Here is a 22712-nt window from a genome sequence, read left to right as displayed (position 1 = left end):
AATTGAAATTGAATTGAACAATGTGAATCCTTTTGGAAATGTTGTCTGTGATAAAGGGCACCATAGCCTATCAATAAGCTTTCATTAGAAGTTATTAGAAATTCCTTTGTATGAATTTAATTCATATGAAAATACTGTAAATAATGGCTTATGTGCTCATATAAAGAAATATCCAGAAAATATTTTATTCAAAAGGTCATTAAACAGTTACATATTAATATTCTGTAAGATATGCCAGCAAACAAAGCAATCCAATAACAAAACACACAAACATACAAAATAGCATAGTAACACATACTGTAAGGTGAACAGAGTTTAATATACAGTATAACATAACATGCATATCAGCGTATTTGATTGTAATTAATTACTGGTTGAATGACAGTTATCAACTAATAAAATGCCAAGGTTTTATGCTTTGAGTGCTGTGCTGTTAGATTTGTCCTGCATTCTTCTGGACCATACATTCCATGCAAAAGGAATAAATGATCTCACCAGTTGTACAATAGAGTTCAGCAGTTACCATAGATATTGTCATTACCGTAGTCTTCAATGCTTGAAGTCTGAAAAACAGGGAAGCCAGAAAAGTTCATTTTAAGAAAAATGCAACAATGAAAAATTTTAAAGGTGTATGTACATGCTGAGATGTTTACTTCAAACTCTTAACAAAGTCCTGTTTTGTGCAAACACATTGTTTTGTAAAATGAGCAAGAGCCTGCAAATAGATTTCACACTGCATAATGTTCTGGCAATAAAGAAACTAGTGTCCAAAGGTGTATAATAAAGCAATTCAAACATATCATTCAGTAAGTGTAGAATAGCAATGCAAGCCCAGATCTCTGAATCTCTGTATGATTCCTTTATTAATTAAGTTACTTTTGGTTTAAGTCTATTGAAGAATAGCTGATTCCTAAAGATTATTCCAGAAAGCATTCTCTTTAATGCTATTAGGTATAGTTTATAGTATACTTTCTAATATACAATACAGTATTAGAAAAATAAAAGGTGTTGGCCTTACAAGACAGTTAAAGACAAAGGTGTCTACCAGTATTACCAGTATTTTTTCTGTGACTTACCTGCCCCCAGTCATTTTTGTAGACAGCTTCTTGCAGATCTTCCCAATCGGTGTTTGCATAAATGTCGTTCCCGTCAGGACAGGTATTTTCTCGTGTGTTCCTGGCTACAGGGATGGATGGAGGCATGGGCTGAGGAGGTGTTTTTCTGGATGAAGACAAAATTGATGCATGTTCACCACGGCACGTAATTGAAACAGCCACCCTAAAGCTGTATAAGAAAATCCACTGGTTCAGAAGCCAATGGCCTAGTTTCGCCATTCCTCTGAAGTCAATCCCATTACAAAATACAATCGATTCAGCTTGGCCATGATAAGGCTGAACGTCGTAGAATAAGCAGGACCCTATGCGGCGTGTGATGGTTTTCTGGAAGACAGACAGATCCGAAAAGTTCAGTGAAATCCAAAGGGCAAAGAACATGGCTGAAAATCAGGAAGAGTTGTTTGGGAGAAATGCGCGGAAGGAGTTTGTCGACAGGCAACGAGCTCACAAGAGAGAGCGGCTCCAATAATGAGTGTGGTAATGTTGGATATGAGGGTTTAAGTAGTGAAGGAGACAGGTGTGATAGGTTAACAAGGTGATGAGGTGCAATAGGTGCACAAAAATAATTTTTGTGAAACAGATTTGAACTTACTGTAAATACAAAGATGAAACAGTATCAAACATAAATCTCACATTCACTTTATTATGCTTACTTGGAATGAGTTTTCCTGTATCTCCGTAGCCCAATAGCAAAAACGAGAAGGACGACTGTCAGTCCTAAAGCTCCTAAGACAATCTTCCATGTTGAGTCACCTGAAACTGAAAAGCCTGGAGAGTTTCATAAAGACAATTAGTTCCCTCTAGTGGAAAGACTGGTAATAGGGGGTTTGAAAACAATTTTAAAGGTTTGACGTACTGTACAATCATAAAAACTTTACAGGAATGTGTCAGTTAATCAATATGGCAAAATAATATGTATTTTTGTAATTATAATTATGATTCTGAAACCTAACACCCCCTTTGTTTGTCACATTAGAAATCATGTGCATATTAAGACATTAATCATGTAAGTCATTAATCATTAATCAATTAATCATGTGCATAGCTTACCAAAGCAAATACAGCAGTTTGTTATTTCTTCCTGTAATAAATAAATGTGTTATATTTAGTAGCTAAGTAAAGTCTCTTACGATTCAATGGTTGATTATACTGATGACAATCACATTTAATTTTAGATTAATCCTACTGAGCAGTGGGATATTTGACCATTTTTCTCAAGAGTTTTTGCATTTTATTAGTTCTATTATTATTTGTTTGTTTGTTTGAAATATTGGGTGAGTTGTTTCATTTTACTGTTGCAGTGTGATCATTTACAACCTACCAGTCAGTGTCAGCTGGAAAGATTTCTTCCCAAGGATGTTGCTGGGGGAGCAGGTGATATTAACCACAGATTTCAGTTTCCCAGTCAGTACTTCAGTCACCAAATTCCCATTTTCTGTTCTAGATTTGTTAAAGGGGGCAGTATTGGAGGATGTGTTGAAATACCATGTGATAGAAGCTGGAGGGTTAGAGTCCACCAGGCAAACACACCTTAACGTCCCTTCATTAAATAAACAGTGGGATCCAGGAAGGATTTCTGGTGTATCTGCAATTCAGACAGAAGAACCGTAACTGCATTGGGAATACATTTTTGTTTTGCTTTCTGGACTGAATGTTACCTGGTCAAAATAGCTATTCCTGAAGTTACTGCTGTTGATCTTAGTTCAGTGATCAGATACAGTATACTGTTTACTCTGTTGCTCTGTTTGTGAAAAGAATCAAATCAAATCACATATGGCTGTTAAGTGAGCTTCTGGAGACCAGTTTCACTAGTCTGATTTCAAAGGGCTAATGTATTCATGCTGAATTATGAATTATTACAACAAGGCTTGAAACCGGAGTTTCTGCCCCAGGAACTTGCAGAAAACATTTTCTATTAATTTTCAGGACTACATATCTGAGCCTTAATTTAAACAAGGTAATGTTGTGAAGCAAAAAGCTTCATTCTTAAGTGTATACTGTTTCAAAAAACAGCACTTACACTGAACATTCAGAGGGTTGACATTTGAGTTTGTTTCCCCAACTTCATTCTTTGCCTTGCAGTAATATGAGCCTCCTTCTCTGGACACGTTGGTTATTCTCAGTTCATTGGAATTCCCTTTTAAAAGACTTGCTCTTTGACCATGCTTTCTGTACCAGTAGAAGTTTGAGGCGGGTGGAAATCCCTGACTGTGACAAAACAGAACAACCGCACCCCCCTCTCTCACTGCTTCGGGGATTTGAGTCCACTGTACTTGAGCCGGAGCATCTAGATTGAAAAATAATGATAAAAACAGCATTACTGGAACTGCACAAAAGAACAAGATAAAGTCAAATTCTAAAAAATGAAAAGGGTAAAATTGAACGTGATCTTGAGATCCAGGAGGTGCTGCTTTCAACATGAATGCATTAAGATGGGAGTTTATATCTTCTGAGGATTCAGACTCTAATTGTTTTGGGAAGGGCATTACACAATGTAGCAACATGCTAGTGCGATCTACAAAGATTTAAATGTTTCGCTAGGGGTTCTTTGTCATTTCCTGGTTGCTCATGTGAAGATCCTGGCATCTAGATCTTATGATCGTGACATAAGTCACAAAACTGAGAAGATAACGTACTTCTTTACCCAAAGGATTGTGGGATTATGGAGGTTTATTAAAGCGAGTACCTTGAATTCTGTAGGAATTGGCTTGATGACATCCTTGGATCAATTAACTTCTAACTACCAAATGAACTAGATGGGCCTCTTGTTTGTAAACTTTCTCATGTTCTCATGTGTTTCCACTAATCTGTATGGTCAAGACCAAAGCATCTGCTCATTACCTAGGACAGGGCAAATTCAGTCCTTGTTTACTTGATAGCCACTTGATTCTAATTACCCCTTTAGCTGTGGTACGTAAATTAGATGTTCCCTTATTGCTATTTGTAATTATTTTTGAAGTACATTTTGGACTTGGATCTGTGTACGATTGACAGCACTGCTGCTGTAAAGTCTGGATTGATCAGCCTGGGTCTCTTAGCTATCTGTATTTGGGCAACATGGGCTCCTATGATTTGCTGGGTGTCTGTCAGCTTGCATTGAGCTTGCAAGAGACACAGTGTTCTACTGTTGACATTACCATAACCAATGGCTCTTCAGGTGGACATGATGGAAATGCTTTCCAATGTATCCCATTCTCTCCTGAGGAGGTACTGTATAAGGATTGTTGCCAAGAAGCTGAGTTTTAAAAATTGATTATTTAAAGTGAGTGAATATCTAATAGAAAAGTAATATAGTATCACTGTTGCAAGACAGAAATTGTGCTTCCAGGTTAAGTTCTATTTCTAAGAAACAAAGACATTTTTGGAGCATCTACAATACAGGAAAGGGGTAACAAGTCAAACTTAATTGCAGGTATTTATAACACATTTGATGACACTGGTATCAAAAGCAAGCATTTCACAGTAATTTTAAATGTATTTTCACAAAATGTTCAACAGTGATGATTCTAACACAAAGGACAACCATGTTAAATGTAATGTATGATGTTGTCAAACTACAACTTCTGTAAAACATACTGTAAGTACATAGAGTGAAGGCCAAGCTGCACAAAGTGTAAACTCCATATACAGGCTTTTTTCTGCAGAGAACTTTCTTTTTGAAGCCTTCGGACTTCAACTTTCTGGCCCTAACATCTTGTAGATAGACTGTCACGATCGCTAACCCCTCCTCTTAAGGGAGCTCCAGCTCTTCCTCGTTCCCTCCCATTGTTTGCACCTGATCCCTATTCCCGTTCCCCCTTAAAAGCCAGGCGCTGACGCCCATCGGGCTCTGCATCTGATTTCCATATCGTGCGAGTCCGGGACCTGGAAGCGCCTGGTCCCGTTAAGGTTTTAACCCCTGTTCCTGTTCCTGTTCCTGTTCCTGTTCCTTGTCCCCTGTCCGCCGGTTCTGACCCGGCCTTCGTGGTTTTTAATTCCTTCCTCTGATGGATCTCCTGGTTTTGGACTTACCCTTGCGTTTTGGATTTTCCCTAAGGATTACTCTCGGATTGTTCGCCTCGGCCACACCTCCCCCGTGCACCAGCGCACCTTGGACACGCCCCCTTGTCTTCAGCCCCGTTTTCCTGCATGACGTTTCCCTAGTGTTTCCCCACTCCGTCGGACTGTGTCGTCCGCATAGGGTCCGGAAAGAACTGTTCGTTACATAGACCACTAGAGTAGTCATCAGATGACTGAGATTTGAGATCTCAATAGGTTAATGGAGACAGGTTTGTGGAGGATACTCAAATAAAGCTGATGAATGAAACAGACAACTCTGAAAGATGGGGATGGATTTAAATTATATCTTAATTAATGGACAGATTCTTTAGTGGCACGTTAATCATAGTGATTATCAAATAACTTAAGCTTACAAGGAGAAGTGGCTATTCGGCCTCTCAAGCCTGTTTCTAGTGGCTAACTGATCCAAGGATCTCATTCTACCATTTCTTGAAATATGCCAGAGTAAAATTCTAATTGTAATAAGTTATATAAGCTTGTTAAACATACAGTTTTTCAGTTAAGTATCCCCATCTCTTTCTGCATGCAAGGGATACATAGCAACTTCATTGATTACAGTACATTCTATTTTTATGTTGCATCATGTTCCAGTAATTTATTCTTTCCTTGAGGTGGTGTTGACCTTCAGGAAGGTTCACAGCATTAGGTAAATCAGACAATGTACTGTGCTTGATCTTGTAAAATTAGATATCACTGAAGCAGAAGGATGGAAAGGGAAAACAGGATAGCATGTTAAGAAGATAAAAAACCTTAAACATCCAAAGCAGAAGTAAAGCAGTATTTCCTCTTTCATTTCTTACAGTATGTTCCTAAAAGTATTTTTAAACCTAAAGCTCGATGAATGACCAGAAATGGTAAAAGTCAGTGTAGGAGACCAGTCATAAAAGATTCTACAGTGAGGGGATTTTATATCAGTTTGGGACGATATATGGAACGATTCGTTTTTTTAGAAAAGAAATACAATTTTCCAGCTTTATTACTCACATTCTATGTTCAATGAAAGCTGAATGCTTGCTGATCTGGGCCCAGGGTGTGTGACATTACAGAGGACTTTCTCATCTGTCCTTTTCGCCGTCCATGTCAGGACAGCGGTTGACCTCCACACACCTTCATAAGCAGGGGTGTGGCTGATTTTCACCTGTCCCTCAGGCCCGGTGAAGCTGAAAGACGGCGGAGTGTCGGGACAGCTGTGGTACGTGCTGCAGCGAACACTCATGAGCTCTCCTTCCTTGCTAGGGCCTTCAAGAGTGATTTCCGGCTCTGGGGGATCGTCTTGAAGCACAAGAGTACAAGATGACACAAACACACGATTTAAAGTCAAACAGCTTCTATACCATTTGTTTTCATTTTATGCAAACTGAATGTGTTTTGGGGATTTTATACCTCCATTGTTTTGTATCCCTCATTTGGAATTATGGAAGTATTGGTCAGCATGGCTTACCATTGCAATGCTACCACCACAAAGGGAAGAGGGGCTTGTGAACATGCTATTAAGCCAAGCACACTATTGAGTTAGTTCCCCATTTGGTGCATTATAATCTACAAGCATCATAAAGGGTTAACAGAGTTAGAATCAACTACAGAAGTGGTGCAACCATCAATATTGACACTTGGTAATTTCCTTGGGCCTCTGTTACATAGTTAAATGGGGTTATATTGGTTGATGCCTGTAACAATAATTATCCTCTTACAAATAACCACAGGAAAAACCCTAATGTTGTACTCCAGTTTTGAACCAGTAATGTTTGGATCTAAAGACCTCTTGACTATATTTTTAGCAACAACAACAACAACAACAACAACAACAACAACAATAATAATAATAATAATAATAATAATAATAAGGTTAATCATTCTGATGGAGAAATGTTTGCAGTGGTGAAAATATTCAAGAACAATCTATAAACCTTAATCTTGTGTGTACATTTTGTTCTTGATTCTGAGACAATTATTTTCTCTTTCATTCCCAGTAGCACTTTGGAAGACTACCTGACAAAGAGAAAAAAAGGATACAAACAATTAATTTCCCTTACTTTGGATTCGAAGCTCGACGTTTGTGTCGTAAAATGCATAAACCCGCCAAGAAATATAATCAGGATCCACCCAGGGATAAATTTTCTCCTTATGGTGACTCATGTTGAGGTCAGTAATTTTCAGGCTGCAGTTCCTAGCGTCCACATTTCCTACCAACCTCGTTCGCTGCCTGAACTTGTCAATCACATTGTTTGGATTCCTTTCATCAAACACAAGAGGGTAACCATGACCCGCATATTGATACCAGACCACTATAAAGTTTTTAGGAGGATCAGAAGAGTAATCAAAACTACATGGGATGACCATACAGGACCCTCTCAGGCCAGTCATGTGCTTTGGCAATGTCACTGTCCATCCATCACAAAGGTCAGCAAAACCTGAAAGAGTAAAATTGGAACAAATGTCTGTAAGAAAACTAACGTATTATATGAAAAATATAGCTAGCTGTATCTTGAGAACTCCCATTGAAACAGCTTTGACTATACAGTTGTTAAAGAATTGTATATTTTTCTTTGTAAATATTGTCCTTTAGATTTACGAAGCTCAATTTTCCGTAATACCTACACTCGTGTATATTTCTGATATATTTATCATTTGCCATATTTGTACATTTTTTTTTCTTTTTGGGTAGTATAAGAAAATAAACATAAATGCTGTAAAAAAACATTGATTTAAGTAAGTTAACTGTTATCTACAGCCTTTTCAAATGGGTTTAGCCATAATGAAATCTGGTAATTTTTAGCAAATATGAACAGAATCATTATAAGCATGAGGACCAGTTTTGTGGGATTTAGAGATCAGAGCACTGATGATTCCATTATGAACAATGCAATAAGTCTGCATATAGCGATATAGGTATTATATAACAATTGTGCTATCCTGTGATCACATAAACTTCGCAAGAATTACTATCTCGTAATTAGGAGATAATTTTCTCGTAATTACAAGATATCTTTGTCGTAATTATGAGATAAGGACAAGGATTTTTTTTTCCTTGGTGGCAGCAATGCGCTTCCGTACCATTAAGAAATAAAGGAAAAATTAAATTACTTAACAAATACTTGATATTTTTACATTTCAAGAGCCAAGAAAAAGTCATGTTTACATACAGTAGCTATTACAATTTCTGACCATTTTAAAAATGTTGTTTCCTGAACAGTTACATAAAATATAGTTACTACAGGAACAGTTGATTTAGTAAAATTAAGGTAATTTTTCCCTTTATAAATTCCAGAGAAAAGAACATTTGTAATAATTCACACATGCACAAAAATAGTTAATTATTGAGGAATATGTCAAATATTCTTACCTTGCAAGAATAAATAAATAAGGAAAGGACTCATTGAAACCTTCTTGTGGTTAACTTCCAAAATAATATAAAAAATTAGAGATCCCCAATACAAGGCATTCTTTTTAAACACACTGATGTGAAGACAGAGGAGAATGGCAACACTCTTCGTGTACACTCTTTATATTAATTTTTAACTTCAGGTTTAAAAATGGCATTTGTGGTCTGGGTGACATCAGAGGAAATGTCGTGTTTTGTTTCCGGAAATACAGAATACAGATACTGCTTTGGTCTTAACAACAGTTTCTGTGAATATTTATTTTGTAGTTTCTATTTACCTTACTAAGTAAAGCTTTTGTTTCTGTAGTTACATAGATCATTTTACTTCTGCAGTTTGGTGCTTTACAGAAACATTTGAAATTGAAAGTGTTCTGGATTTCATAAGATTGGTTTATTATCATATAATGTGCAGTAAGTGGACAGCTCTCTTTTGTGCCTACAGTATGTTGTGGAGCTCTTTAAGCTTACGCAGATGAGGAAAAGCCTCTAAATAATGTAATGACCACAAATGATGTCAAGACACCTAAAAGTCTTTCTTTTGTAGTTTAGATTTAATGAGGCTATGTTTTATTTTGTGAACAGTATTTCACTTACGATCCTGAAAGGCCTGAAAATAAAATGTGTATAAAGCCTAAACGTCAACATAAAAAAGTATTCCTCAGTTTACTTTATTTGGAGTGTTTCAAATTTATTTAAGGGAAAGCAAAAAGGGTACAAAAAGAAAACAAAGACAAAGAAAACTTTATACTGATTTATTTTTTAAATACCAACTTGTAAAATGTAAGTATAACAAAAATATAATACAGAAAATATACAGTGAAACTGAACATCAGCAGCAAAGAGCTGCACAGGACATTGTTAGTGAAAAAACGTTGTAGGGTTGACAAATCTTGGTGAGTTTTCAGTCCTGGTGTTTAACAGTAGTTAATTCTACTACAGGGAGGAAAGGCAGGAAGGAGAAGAAGGTGGTTTGGGAGATAGGACAGACAGAAAATAGACTCAGCCAGCAAGATAGCATTGTGCTTCTTCTTTTCTCACCCCAAAACGTTTTTGGACAAAATAAAATAAAGATTTAATACTGAAAAACAAAGAGAGCCCTCCAGTTTCCATCATATTGCTAAATATAATCTTTTTCCAAGATAATGAAATGGAGCTGGAATGTCTCAAACATTTTCATAGATTTCCATGAACTCCATCTCCACCTCCTATTAAAAAAAGAAATTTGTGTTAATGTCTAGTTATGCTTTGCTGTTGAATTTCTCAGTATAATATAACCATGTTCTTTCATTGATGTTTTATTTGGGTGATAAATCCACAATTCAGTACTTAATTTGGGTTAATTAGGATAAAATTTAATTTGGGTAAAAATCTAATTTTATGTTCAAATTGAAGTTTAACTCAATCTGTTCATTGAGGTCAGATATGGAATTTAAACCCACAGGCACTGCAGCTATCTAGGGCTTGAGCTGTGCACTTGTCTATATTGAGATTGAACTTTTTAAGCATGTGGTCAAGGAGGTTGCTTTGCATGGTAAAAGCATTTGAAACTAAGAGCTGTGGAGAAATTTAGGTTTAAATCTGACATATAATTCATCTCTGTGTGGATAATATTATTGTAGACTCGGTATCCAACACCTTCTCTTATGTTTACATTATGTTGCCTTTTAAGTGTGTTTGGTTACATTACCTCTTTCCTATCAGCCAGCAGAAGATGCCTGGAGTAATGTGATTGCTCCTCTTCTGTGATTGAAAGCCTCCGCACAAGCCATGTTTCCTCTTTCAGGTTGTTAGCTTTGCACATCTGGTCTCTCTGAGTCAAAGCTTGACCATACACACAGGTTGAGGGGTTTCTACATATCACAGAAAACCACACCAGTAACACACACATAGGAGATTGCATAGGCTCCAGAATCGTGCTTCTCATACTTATCATCCAGGTGGGGCTGCACATTGGTGGTGGTGGAGGGCAGTCCCCATTACCTGTAAAGCGCTTTGAGTGGAGTGTCCAGAAAAGCGCTATATAAGTGTAAGCAATTATTATTATTATTATCATTATGGACCTTGCAACTTAGAACTGTTGGGTGATCCTACATTTTGGTTCTAATTGCATCCATAATGTGGTATGTTTTTTATTTTTTTGCGGTTTTCTCATAAGTCACCCTGTAATAAGTGATTATGTCCTACTAATTATGTTCTGTTGAAGATCTGTGGAAAGACTTGAAAACTGCTGACCATAAACAATCCCAGACCAAGCTGAGAGAGCTTGAGCAAATTTGCCAAGAAGAATGGGCAAGATTCGCACCAAGCTAGTACGAGCTGTTAGTAGAGAACAGCCCACAAACACTTGGGGTTGTAATTACTGCCAAAAGTTCCTCCAGCAAATAGTTCAGAGGTCCGATCACGTTTGCATTCAGTATATTTCTCTAGTTTTGTTGGTGACCTTTACTGTAATTTATCTTACCTGGAGATTTTTGAGCTTTCAGGTTTTGGATAAAATATTAAGCTTAAAACATGTACAGGTATACATAATTTTGTAATTCAACAAAATGGGACACCATCGGAAAGGTTTTAATACTTTTACATTGAATAGGGTTTGAATAATTTTTACATGATAACAAGAGATCTGATTCAGAAAGTCAAAGATTTTAAACCCTTGACACTGACATAAACATACCATAATGTAACTTAAGGGTGAGGGTATTTTAAAACTGAAAATCAGAGGCACTTTATACAAAGACTTTGGAGTGCCTCAGTCAAGTTGATGAAGCAAATAACTTCCCTTTTTAAAGAATGGATTAATTAGGTCTTCTATTTAATTAACTATTAAAAAACAAGTAATAAAAATGAACCTTCTTCTATTCTGATGTTCAAGGACAATATTGTATAATTTAGGCAGGAGCGCAAATGAACCAGTTGCAATAAAATGGGAAGTGAAACAGTTTTGAGGTTTTCCCCAATCATTATTTCTGTTTTTGAGAAAAGAAACTGTTTTATTTCTTTAACAGGTGCCACCACCACCACATTGTAGAACTAGTATCTATCGATTCTTACTTTCTAAAAGCGTTGCTGGACATTTGATTCAAACATTGTTCAGGGCCAGCATGCTTACAAATGTCATGACATGTCATATTATACATATGTAGTTCAGGTGAGTAGCTGGTTCAGCATGCTTAGGCTGCAAAGGAACAAGTAATAGGTTTATTCCATGCTGAAAAGAGAAGAAAGAAAACACAACGTTTTGGCCGTGGAGCCTTCCTCACACCTATTATACATATGGTACCCACCCAGCAGAAGTGATTCTCTCCATGTCCTTGCCTCTTAAAGACTGGTTTTTCTGTCTGCACAGAAGAAAATATTAGTTAAGTATTTATAAAGAAGGGTAACACAGTGGCATAGTGGTAAGTATTGCCGTCTCCCAGTGATGGAGAACCGGTTGAAATTCTGGACCAGGGGTGCTATCTGCATGGAGTATATATGTTCTCCCCATGTTCGTGTGGGATATCCTAAGGTGATTCCTGGGGGAATTTCATACACTGTCCAAACAGTCCACAGCCCACAGTCCAAACATACACTGTTGGGATAATAAACTTTTTTGAAACCTGGCCCTGTGTGTGTGTTTGTGTTTCTGCTCTGTGATGGACTGGTGTCCCAACCAGGGTGTTTCCCTTGCGTTTTTCAATGATGCTTGCCAGGATACTTGAACTTGAACTTGAACTTTATTGCCATATGTAACCGGTACTAGTACAATGGAATTCTTACTTACAGAAAGTCTCCTGATTGTAAAACAAGTGTAAAAAACAAGACAAAGTGCAAACAGTGCATCAAGACAATGTACAAACAAACAATAGACAATGTGCAAGTAAACATGTAGACAGTTTGAATGTAAACAATACAGACGTGTAAACAATGACTGGAGATGTGCGATAGATAAGAAATCATAAAGAGGTAGATGGTGACGGTGTAGGTGTGGTCCGAGGGGGATGGCTAAATGTGTTCGCCAGTCTCACTGCTTGTGGATAGAAGCTATTGAAGAATCTAGTGGTAAGTGTCCGTATGCTCTTATATCTCTTGCCTGAGGGCAGTGGGGTGAAGAGCTCATGCCCGGGGTGGTGACTGTCCTCTGTGATGGATAGACTCTGGCTCCCCTGTGACCCTAAACTGGTTGAAGAGATTATAAACTGGATGGGTGCTTATGCTTATCTGAGACCTGAAGTCTCCCTGGGATTTGAATCCACAATTGAGTTGTTAGTGTGCACAAGCATGTGCATGTTATGGAGCACTAGAAAAAGTGGTAAAGGGTCAGGAGCACCTATGGTTCAAGTGTTGATGTACGTGTCTAACCATGTGACTTCTGCTGGCCTGTGATCTTCTACAGGAGTAATCAAGAGTAAATGCCTGTAATATTCTATCATTCCTATACTGTAGATATTGGCAATGCCATTGTTTAAAAAAATGCTGTAGAAACATAAAACATTGTGTGTTTTAAGGAACATGTTTTATTTGTGTAGAAATATGCCATGAACTGAATTTGTATGTCACAGTGTAAAAAGAGATACAGTTTTTGAAGTAAGCTATAAGTAACACATGTTTCGGCACATGTAATTTACTGATGCCTTATTAAAAATATTAAAAACAGTTCCTTTACATTTTCATTGGAAGAGAAACTTACCTTAGTGGGGGTGTTGGGGGCTTTTCATCTGCATCATTGGTAAACTGCCTTTGAAGCAAAGAACAAAATATAATATCTGATGAAACACTTCAGAAGTTCTTAAGGAACTTATGTCTACCCCACTGGCAAACGATTTCTCTGTTTTTCTTTCTTTTCTACATCAAGTTATTTGATGACTTTCCTGTGTTATTTTTTGTGTATAAAGTCTGTATAAAACCAATAATTGGACAGAAAATATTAATATATGGCTGAGCCTCAGGGAGGAGGGAGGAGGCAAAGCTTTGAGCACCTCTTCTGCTTTAAATGTTGTTAATGTTTTCCATATTGTGTAGCATTCATTTTCCTATAGTCTGCAGTCATTAAAATAATTAAATAAAATACCACTTTACTAAATCTGATTGAGGTCTCTGCCTTCTCTTTCAAATCTTGACAAGAGACTTTTATCTAAAAAAAGGTGAATTATCCTTGAGGACCAAGTATAATAAATTTAAGTATACTAGATACTATACTGTATATACAACGTTTCCCATACCTGTGATGGACAGGGGTCCCACTCAGGGTGTGTTGTGCCTCATGCACGTTGCTTGCTGGGATAGGCACTGGCTCCCCACTGACCCTTTATTGGATAAACCAGTTAAAGCATAAAGCACTTTGGAAAATATATCCATGATATATCCAGGAATACATGCATGAACGTTTCTTGTATATCACTGAAGCATATAAAAGAGACTAAATTGAGTTTTTTGTTAATTCTTTGTAATATATTCATACAGCAGATGTTTTGTAGAATGAAAGACTGAGTCAGTTTTAGTAATTGGGACCAAGTGGGAGTAAAATCAGAAGGCACAGGGGACCTCCAGAGTTGGGAGGCACTTTGTGGAGATGCAGAAATATGGACTTCATATAATCTGATTCTAACAGATGAGAGAAATCTTATAAAAACAACTGTGCAGATACTTTATAATGAGTCAAATGACTATTAAGGCATCATTGGAGGTAATAAATATGGCAAATGTGTGTTATGTGGTATTGAATACATCAGGATAGGGAAAACAAATGGTCTGAGTGACTTTGACATACAGTAGTATTCTTTTCTGACCAATTGGGGAATCAAGAGTACATGGATATTTCAGGAAAGAGAACAGCACTGTCTGTCAAAATGTATATGGCAAGGGTTTGAAACAGAACACATCTGTCAGTAGGGTAGTGCATTGTTGGAAGGGACTATTATAAATTAATTTCAGACCTTCCTGTGCTAACGAACAGGCAAACCCCAGTGCAATAAGTGCATAGCTTTAATGATGATCCTAATCCATGCATGTCAACACACACCATCAAAACGTTAGGAGAAGATTCCCGATACTCTATTCGATGTATCCAGTATGATTTAATTTTAGAAACAAAAATGTAGATGTAGTGTTAATAGCTAAACATCTAGCAGGAGAAGTTATTAGAGATTTTTATTTCATGGAATGCAGACAATTACTTCAAACGAAGTTCAAAATTAAACAGAAAATGCATTGGAGGTCATTTTCAAACTTGGACCTACTTTCTGTAGTACTTCTTCCATCCAATTACTGCAGATATCGCGATGAGAACAGTGACACAGGTTACAGCAATCGGCAATCCCTTCTCATTCCAGGATTCACTGGGTACTATTGGAAAAAGACAGGGAAGTTAAGGACTTCATAAGTAATCAAGACAGCAACCTGGGTTTTAAAAATGTGGAGCTGAAAATGATGTACATAGAAGAGTTATAACAGTGTCTGACCTTACATTGCTAGTTTTCAATGACAAAATGTAACACATGACCTTTATTTAGTTGTGATCGGGAAGTTACAAATGAAATGTGTACAATGTCTTTGTATGCACAAGTTTTTTTTAACACTCTCGTTATGAAGGTTATTAGTTTTCCAAAAATACAAGCTAGTGCAAATCCAAAATTCATTCAAGAAAAGAAAGTAGTGTAAGGCTATCTTAAAAAAAAAAGACGTCATCATATGTCAGTATACTCTGTATAGCTTATTTCAATAATTGCTGCTGCTATCTGGGAAGCAGACAGACTTGTCTTTCATGTCAGAATTTTTGCAAAAGGAGTGTGGTTCCGTGCCAAGCACTGGACTTTGAAAACAATTTTTACAGCAAATCATTTCCCACAAAACTGGCATCAGGAATATGGTTGAAAACCACTTCTCTTTGAAGTGCTAACCTATCTTATTCAAGCCAATTTGAAAAATGTATTGCTCTATGATTTAAACATTGAATTTCTAGCTTCACTATGCAATGCATATTTTAAGTACCTTCCATGGATAACTTTAAGCTAACTGAAATACATACAATACAGCCAGAATTAAAAGGTGATTAAAGTCTGGCTTTTAAATAATATATTAAATATATTTTAAAATATATTATTGGGGTGTCACAGCACATATGGGAACATTTGTGACTAAGCTGACAGGGATTTACAATATTTATGCTTGCCTTGAGTAACTGGGAGCCTATATATCGTTGTTCCATGTTCATTGGTGGCAGAGCACAAAATGATGACTTGGGCCTCCACTCTCCCCATCAGAATTCCAGATACTGTGTTGTCTCTCACTTCTAAAGAAGTGTTGAAAGCTTTCATGTCTGAACTGCCATTGACATTCCAGCTGATAGAAGCTGGAGGCTTGGAGTCTGACTGGCAAAGGCAGCTGACAGCTCCCTCAATGAGCTCACAGTCAGAGTCAGGAAGAATGTAAGGTTGATCTGCAACAGAACAACATGCCTATTAGACACGATGACATTCTTGATTTGTCATTCCAGCACTCAACCAAAGAACATCTTAGTAGAACACTCAACACAACTTCGACTCTGGGCTGTACTGAATTATGATGCGGATTTTAATTGCCTCATGAAATGTATTGATAATAATTTAAATAATAAATAAGTTACAAAGTTAAAGTGAACTAAAACATACTTACATTCAACATCAATGAAGTGCTGTTTGGACTGTGCTACTCCAATCTGGTTTTGTACAGTGCAGTAATACAGGCTTGAATTTCTTTTGATGTTCAATATGCTTATGTGTTTTTCTGTGTGCTTTAAACTGATTGTCTTTGCATCTCGGATTTCGAACCACTGGTAACTGATTGGTTTGGGGTTGCTGTCGCTGTTACATGTCAAGGAAATGTTATTGCCCTCAATCACGTTCATTTTGTCCGTGCTAATTTTCACATTTCGTGGAACATCTAAACAGAACACAGAAGAAATTATGTTAAAAAAATGGAGATGAAGGTGAAGAGGTTTCCTGGAAGTGTAGATATAATATTAGAAAGAAGCAGGCAGGTTGAATACATTAAAGTCCAGCAATTTTATAAGCACGTTCTAATAGGTACCACAGTTCATAATGTCCAGGGGAGAGTTGCAAACATCCCTACAATGAGTATTCTTTGTTTTTTAAGACATCCAGCTGCTTGCATTACTTATTTCTGAATGTCAAGGGTTCTGATCTTCCCCTTTTAAATCTCTACACAGATTTGGACTTAATTACAAACCCAATCAAACTGCTTTCAAAACTTTTATATTGCTTAAGACCTTAACGATACAAACCAAAGGCGGTTTTTAACAGACTCATCATCCTGTTGAAAAGTTAATGCGCATGTTTAATTTTTCTTTTTAAACTAGTTCACTTCCATTCTGCTGGGAAAGCAATGTTTTCTTGGTACCTATCAGGAAGAGGGAGCTAAGTCAGCAAACAGGGTAGGAAGTTATGAAATGGCTGGCTTTGTGATTAGAAACTTGATTTTTGTGACCTCTTTTGTCTCCATCTATGGTGAGCAGACAGAAAACAAAATGTCTAAAACCTAGGTCGTTCAATTCACCTTTCAAGGAAGGGGCACCTAATGACTCTGTAGATGGGTATTATTATGGATCATTAAGTTTTTACTCTTCGGTTTTGAGTCTGAAGGAATTAACCTGGCTTCACATGCACGTGCTTCACGTGTGAGATGCAGTCATTGAGCAGAAGATTCACCTAACAGTAGCATCATGAGAAAAATTAAACCAAACACAAGCAACTTACATAAAACATTAAGTGTGATCGCTTTGCTTGCCCTCTTTCCCCCATTGTGCTGAACAATGCAGACTAATTCTTTGCCATTGTATGTGCTGGATGCTTTCATTTTCAGAATTGCTGTTGATTTTAAAACTCCCTTAGACTCCTCTGTCTGAGTCACAGTGACTGAAGAGGGAATCATATTCCAGCTGAATGATGGTGGAGAGACAGCACATGTGTGGAGGGTACTGCAGTTTGCAGAGAAGCTGAATCCATTTACAATTAGATGTTGGACCCACAACTGAGGCTTATCTTCTTGTTCTGAAAGAAATAATTTAGGATGCAAGTCAAGTCACATGAGACTTATGGTATTTCTACATTCTCTGGTATATACAGTATATGAGAATCTTTACTTATACAGTAAATATTTTTCACCACTGTCAGCACTAATGACACAAGGAAAAAAGCTTAAAATTCTTGCTCTCCAAACGTGTCCCATTCTTCAAGCAAAATCACATTTACTTGTTTCATCTGTTTCCAACAGAGGTGAGTTTTAGGGAACCTAATAATTTGGCCAGGGCACATAATGTGTTATTGGCAAATTGTGAAGTCAGCCTTAAATTTTTCAGCATTTTTTTTCAAAATTACAGACTATGTTGTCTCTAAATCCTAAAACATTTTCAGCAGTGTTTAAGCCACAAGTTAAACTATGAATGAGAAATATTTTTCACACAGATGATTCTGAGTGTCTGGAACAAACTACGCAGCTATTGTTGATGCCTTCTTCCAAGAAACTGCAGGATGAGACCCTGTGATCAATTTTGCAATATAATGTCAAATAGGCTGGATAGCCTATTTTTATTTGTAATTTTGTACTCTCTTAAGAACATATGCAAGTTTGTAAATGAGAGAAGACCAATCATTTAAATCATTTAAGTACAATACATAATTGATCCCATTATGCCATTCCTTAAAAGAAGTGATAGTATCAGCTTCACATTTGTACACATTTATACAACGTTTTAGTGAAGAAAATGCTTCATGTTCTCAGTTCTTCATTCCTTTAGTTTCCATTGAATGAAAAGTAGTGGTCCTATTGCAGATCCATGTGGAACTCATATGAAGAAAGAGTAAGCATTGACAAATTGGTACATATGGGATGTAATAGTCGAATAAGGATGAATTTTATTCACTTTGATCATGTCTTTTCAGCATCTTTCACATTTCAGGGCAAAATGTTGTTCTTTTCTGTGAAAGGCTGACAAACACTGTTTTGTTATTTCCCCCCAAAAAAACGTTTGTATCTTCTCTGCGGTCTCATGGGTCCAGTTGCACCTGGTGCAATTTCAGACCTTTGTAACAGAATCACTGCAAGACTACACAGAGGCCAAAACCTACACATAGGCACTGGCAAGGCTGACCATTGTCAAATTTGTGCACACTTGATTTCAGCAGTGGCTGTGGAGTAATGGCATTATTTCTTACTTATAACGGTGATTCGCACAGTCCGGTCGTAAAACCTCTGGTTGTACGTCTCATCCGGGTTAATCCAAACATAAAGCTGCATCTGGTTCTCTGATGGCTTAATGTTACTGATTTTCAAGGAGCAGTTGCCTTGTTGTGTATCCCCAATCAGAGATGTCCGGCCTCTGAATTGATCAATTACGCCTCCCACATCACTCTGGTCATAGACCTTAGGATACCCAATTTTTTTGTATAAGTACCACACAGCTTTTCGATAGGGTGAGGTGTGGCATGGAATGACCACACAGGAACCTTCCATTGCAATGACTTCCTGAGGCATGGTTACCTGCCATGCTTTACTAACTGGGATGAGAACAAATCCTGCAATAAAACAGATATAATGAAAATATAATGATGGTACAGATAACATCTTCTTGCATCATACCATACCTCAAGGAAAGCAAAGTAAAACAATTTTCTTTGTGAAAAGAAGAAAAGATTTATTGTCCCCTGAGGGAATTTAGTTGTGGACACACAGCACTTCTGTACATTTAAATATAATGCACACACCCCAGAACTAAAAAACATTGCACATCACTCTATTGCACATGTATGACACATACAGGTACAACAAAAAAATTTCTAGATCCACCCCATACATTTCTCTGAAACTGATTTTTTTTTAGTTTGTTTTCTGGCCAACACGTTTATCCAAGGAATCTTGCATTGGTTATTATGACCTATTTAGTGTACTCTAAGCAGTGGTGACAAACCTTTAGAGACGTTAACAAAACATCTTCAAATTGACAGAAATTCATAGAAGCTTGTCATAGAAGCTACTGTATGGGTTGAAAAGACAAGCAATACAAAATAACAAAACTGAAATGGTGTGTTCACAGCTTACAGCTACAGCATGAGCCAGTAATACCTACTACTGAAATAATTTGTGATGTATACGTTTGCTGTTTGTGGTTAAACCCCAAACTGCCTGTAGCTGATGTGCATTAGGCTTTATTTAACATTTTACCACTAACAGTGAACTACAGGAGTTGCTACACTTACACCTACTTAGTTTAGTGTTATTAATCTGTATTGTTACAAATAAAACCTCAAAAAGAAAACAATAATGATCATATCTACTATGATCATTGTCTCTGTCTTAAATTGAACAAAGTTTTGGCCCCCCAAAAAGCAGTTAGCCTTTGAAATAAGATTAAAAATCAAAATTGACTGTCAAAAGTATGAAAAGAATACAGCTTACAGTAATTTCTTTCAAACCTGTAGGCACAAATGAAGATGCACTAGATACCTTGAATTGTTTTGGAAATGGAGCAGGAATATGAAAAGGATGGCCAATATAAAATGTACTGCCAATGTTAAATATATGTTTCAGTGTATCTGAATATTCAACTAAGCACAAAAATCCAAAAATCTATAATTAAGATCAATAATCCTTTAATATGAAAATATTATCAAATAATTTCATAAGAAGTATTAAAACAGAAAAAGCAGTACCTGTCAGAGTACAGAAAATTAGTAACAGTCTTCTTGCTGGATTCATGACCTGAGAAAAAGCGTGAAGACAAATGACAAGAGAGATATGAATGAGCATCAATTCCAAAAGTTGTTTTGCTTGATAAAAGCAGCATGACAAAAAGTGTAACAAAAGGATATGAAAATTATTTCAAATGTGCAACATTTTGCAAAGGCTTACAGTTTAAGAGATAAACACACTCCCATGCAACAGAGTTCAATGGTAAAGATTATACAGTAGATGACAACAACAGCAGAGGAATGGTAATTAAGCGTATGTTGAAAAGACCAGAGTTGTCACTCTGTTTTATTTAGGCTTATGTATGTATGTAATGTAGTCACAGGGAAAAAAGTACTTGTTGACCCTCTATTGTGAGAATTGTCACATTAAAAAAAAATGTGCAAAACAAAATTCAATGAAAAATTTAACAAAAAATTTGACTATTGTTTTAACCAATATGAAATAACTAAACATTCAGTGAACTATAGTCTAATTACCATTACTGTTTATACAGTATATGCATTACTGTTTATTTTATCCATCATTGAGGTACACTCTGAATTCTAGATAACAATTTTTTACCCCAAAATACCTGGTAAATAAAATTGATCGACAGCAGAATTTAGGTATTATTTTTAGTTTCTCCCACTGTAGTTTCACAAATTCCATTTTTTTTCTGCCATATCATTTGATTTGTGTGTATTCACGTGAATTGTAAAATTGCAAGAGTCTTAATAGACTTTCTGATTTGCTGACATATAATAATAGCAATATTTAATAATAATAATACCTATTTTAAATAATAAAATAAAAGCAAATCAAATTAGAGTTTGATTAAAGACCTAGATGAGCAGATGCAGAGATCGGGTAGACAGTGTCAATTCAGGTTTTAAGGATTTTGAGCAAAGAGATAAAGTGATTAGTTTATCCCCCTGTTTATAACTGCTAGTACACTCTGATGTAGTGAGTTTTTTAACTCCATCAGTGTTAATGACAATCATGATGAGGGGAAAAAATGAAGTTCAAAATCTGACATACATGAATATGCAAAGATTAATTTCTAGGTAATGTTTTCTTTTATATTTTCAAGCTGGAGGTGTTTGTTACTGTACGTTTAGTTAAAATGTTAAAATACACTGCCTTGGCTTGTGCAGTCTACAAAGGAACAAGTAAAGGTTAATTCTATGATGAGAATTAGCAAGAAGAAAGAATGTTTGGCTGTTGAGTCTTCTTCAGGTGATATCTGAACCAACCAAACAAAAATAACCTCACATAAATAGCCCATAGTAAATAGTCCTTCCTGATTTATCCTATTTTCAGAATGGATAAGTTTTTTTAGAAAATGCAACTGTATAACAAAATTACAATTTAATAAATTGCAAAGGTTAATTGCACACACACACAATTAACTAAATTGCAAAATGTAATAACGATATCTCCGTACTGAGCAATTCTATCCGAACTCTACCGAAATTCCACCCAGCTGAGATTAGAGATTATATTGTGAATCAGTAAGGATTTAAAAAAATATTTTAATACATTTTTAATGTAATCAGGATGACATACTGTATACAAATGAAATGACAAGACACACTAGTGTATGGCTCCAATTTTAAAATGAAAACGAAATAAAACCAGGGAAATAAAAACAAAGGAGCTATCCAGAATTATTTAGATTGGACAGAGCTCTATGACAATCTTTAATTTATGATAAAGCATATAAAAAATAATCATTTCAAGAGTATTCATTGTGCTTTATAGATATTCTCAAAACGATTCTTTGACGTGTTCTAAGTGAAGTAAGAATTTAAGAAAGTAGACTACTAAGAACGTTTTCAGAGTAAGAACATGTAAAACACGTTGTTGTAGTAAAATTGTTGTGCATTTAGTGCTGTTAAACGTGTAATAACATAACGTTATTTATGTTATGTTATTACACGTTACTGTTATTGCTATTGTGTTACTGTCCATTGTCTTATCTTCTGTCCTTTTTATATACTGCACCTGAGTGACTATACATCTGTGTAAGTATAATGACAATAAAGTTGAATTGAATTAAAATGTGAGTAATGTCTTACCTTTAGGTTCTGCTCGGAAAAAAGCTATCTGTTTTTCTGCATCTCATGAGATGTTGGCTAATTCAGAGATGAGCGCTATTTTGTGGTCTGAACAGGAAATACTTGACACAATACACAAGATTGAAACATCGTATTTTAGGACAGAGTTTTAACTCACAAAGGAAGAGCTGCTGCAGTCGTGAAACTGATTGTGAACTCTAAGTGTTTCTTTTCTTTAAGTACACAATCACAAATGCACTGGATTTCCAAATTATTTGCTAAACGTTAGGAATATACTATAAGATCTTAGTGAACCAAGACGGGAAGTTTTGTTACACTTATACATACTGTATAAGGATAAACTGCTAGGATTAGTTTGTGAATTTACATTATAGA

The 22712-nt window shown here is 36.2% G+C and overlaps 2 protein-coding genes across 5 annotated transcripts; both read right to left on the bottom strand.

Moving 5' to 3' along the window:
- Positions 1-164: 164 nt before the first annotated feature.
- LOC148640187 (myelin-associated glycoprotein-like) lies at positions 165-8693 on the bottom strand. Of its 4 annotated transcripts, none has more exons than XM_088621095.1 (8): positions 8518-8693; positions 7208-7585; positions 6159-6446; positions 3136-3402; positions 2437-2700; positions 1769-1883; positions 1077-1221; positions 165-563 (listed from the first exon to the last, which is right to left on the bottom strand). In XM_088621095.1, the coding sequence occupies exons 1-8, from the start codon at positions 8549-8551 to the stop codon at positions 513-515; spliced, it is 1542 nt and encodes a 513-aa protein (XP_088477221.1). In that variant the 5' UTR covers positions 8552-8693; the 3' UTR covers positions 165-512. The 4 variants fall into 4 exon arrangements, with proteins under 4 accessions (XP_088477221.1, XP_088477222.1, XP_088477223.1 ...); XM_088621096.1 differs by having other exon boundaries at positions 1769-1874; XM_088621097.1 differs by having other exon boundaries at positions 6282-6446.
- Positions 8694-9366: 673 nt separating this feature from the next.
- Positions 9367-22404, bottom strand: LOC148640186 (B-cell receptor CD22-like). Its single transcript, XM_088621608.1, has 12 exons — positions 22338-22404; positions 20241-20289; positions 18747-19106; positions 17289-17582; positions 16189-16455; positions 15707-15973; positions 14775-14880; positions 13758-13841; positions 13226-13273; positions 11841-11894; positions 10244-10406; positions 9367-9761 (listed from the first exon to the last, which is right to left on the bottom strand). The coding sequence occupies exons 2-12, from the start codon at positions 20284-20286 to the stop codon at positions 9720-9722; spliced, it is 1731 nt and encodes a 576-aa protein (XP_088477734.1). The 5' UTR covers positions 20287-20289; positions 22338-22404; the 3' UTR covers positions 9367-9719.
- Positions 22405-22712: the final 308 nt, after the last annotated feature.

This window comes from Lepisosteus platostomus, chromosome 26 (genome assembly GCF_059453375.1).
Source record: "Lepisosteus platostomus isolate fLepPlt1 chromosome 26, fLepPlt1.hap1, whole genome shotgun sequence".
Taxonomy (NCBI): Eukaryota; Metazoa; Chordata; class Actinopteri; order Semionotiformes; family Lepisosteidae; genus Lepisosteus; species Lepisosteus platostomus.
Note: the sequence above shows the minus strand (reverse complement) of the source record. Positions and strands in the feature narration are given on the sequence as shown.

Coding starts and splice junctions, on each gene's coding strand:
- LOC148640187 (XM_088621095.1), bottom strand. CDS start 8,551: ATGAGTCCTTTCCTTATTTATTTATTCTTGCAAG. Junction 3,403..6,158: donor GCTTTCATTGAACATAGAAT/GTGAGTAATAAA, acceptor TTTTCAATCTAG/ATGCTCCGGCTCAAGTACAG. Junction 2,701..3,135: donor CAACCCTCTGAATGTTCAGT/GTAAGTGCTGTT, acceptor TCTGAATTGCAG/ATACACCAGAAATCCTTCCT.
- LOC148640186 (XM_088621608.1), bottom strand. CDS start 20,286: ATGAATCCAGCAAGAAGACTGTTACTAATTTTCTGTACTCTGACAG. Junction 16,456..17,288: donor GATCACACTTAATGTTTTAT/GTAAGTTGCTTG, acceptor TGTTCTGTTTAG/ATGTTCCACGAAATGTGAAA. Junction 11,895..13,225: donor CCCCCAACACCCCCACTAAG/GTAAGTTTCTCT, acceptor TCTTCTGTGCAG/ACAGAAAAACCAGTCTTTAA.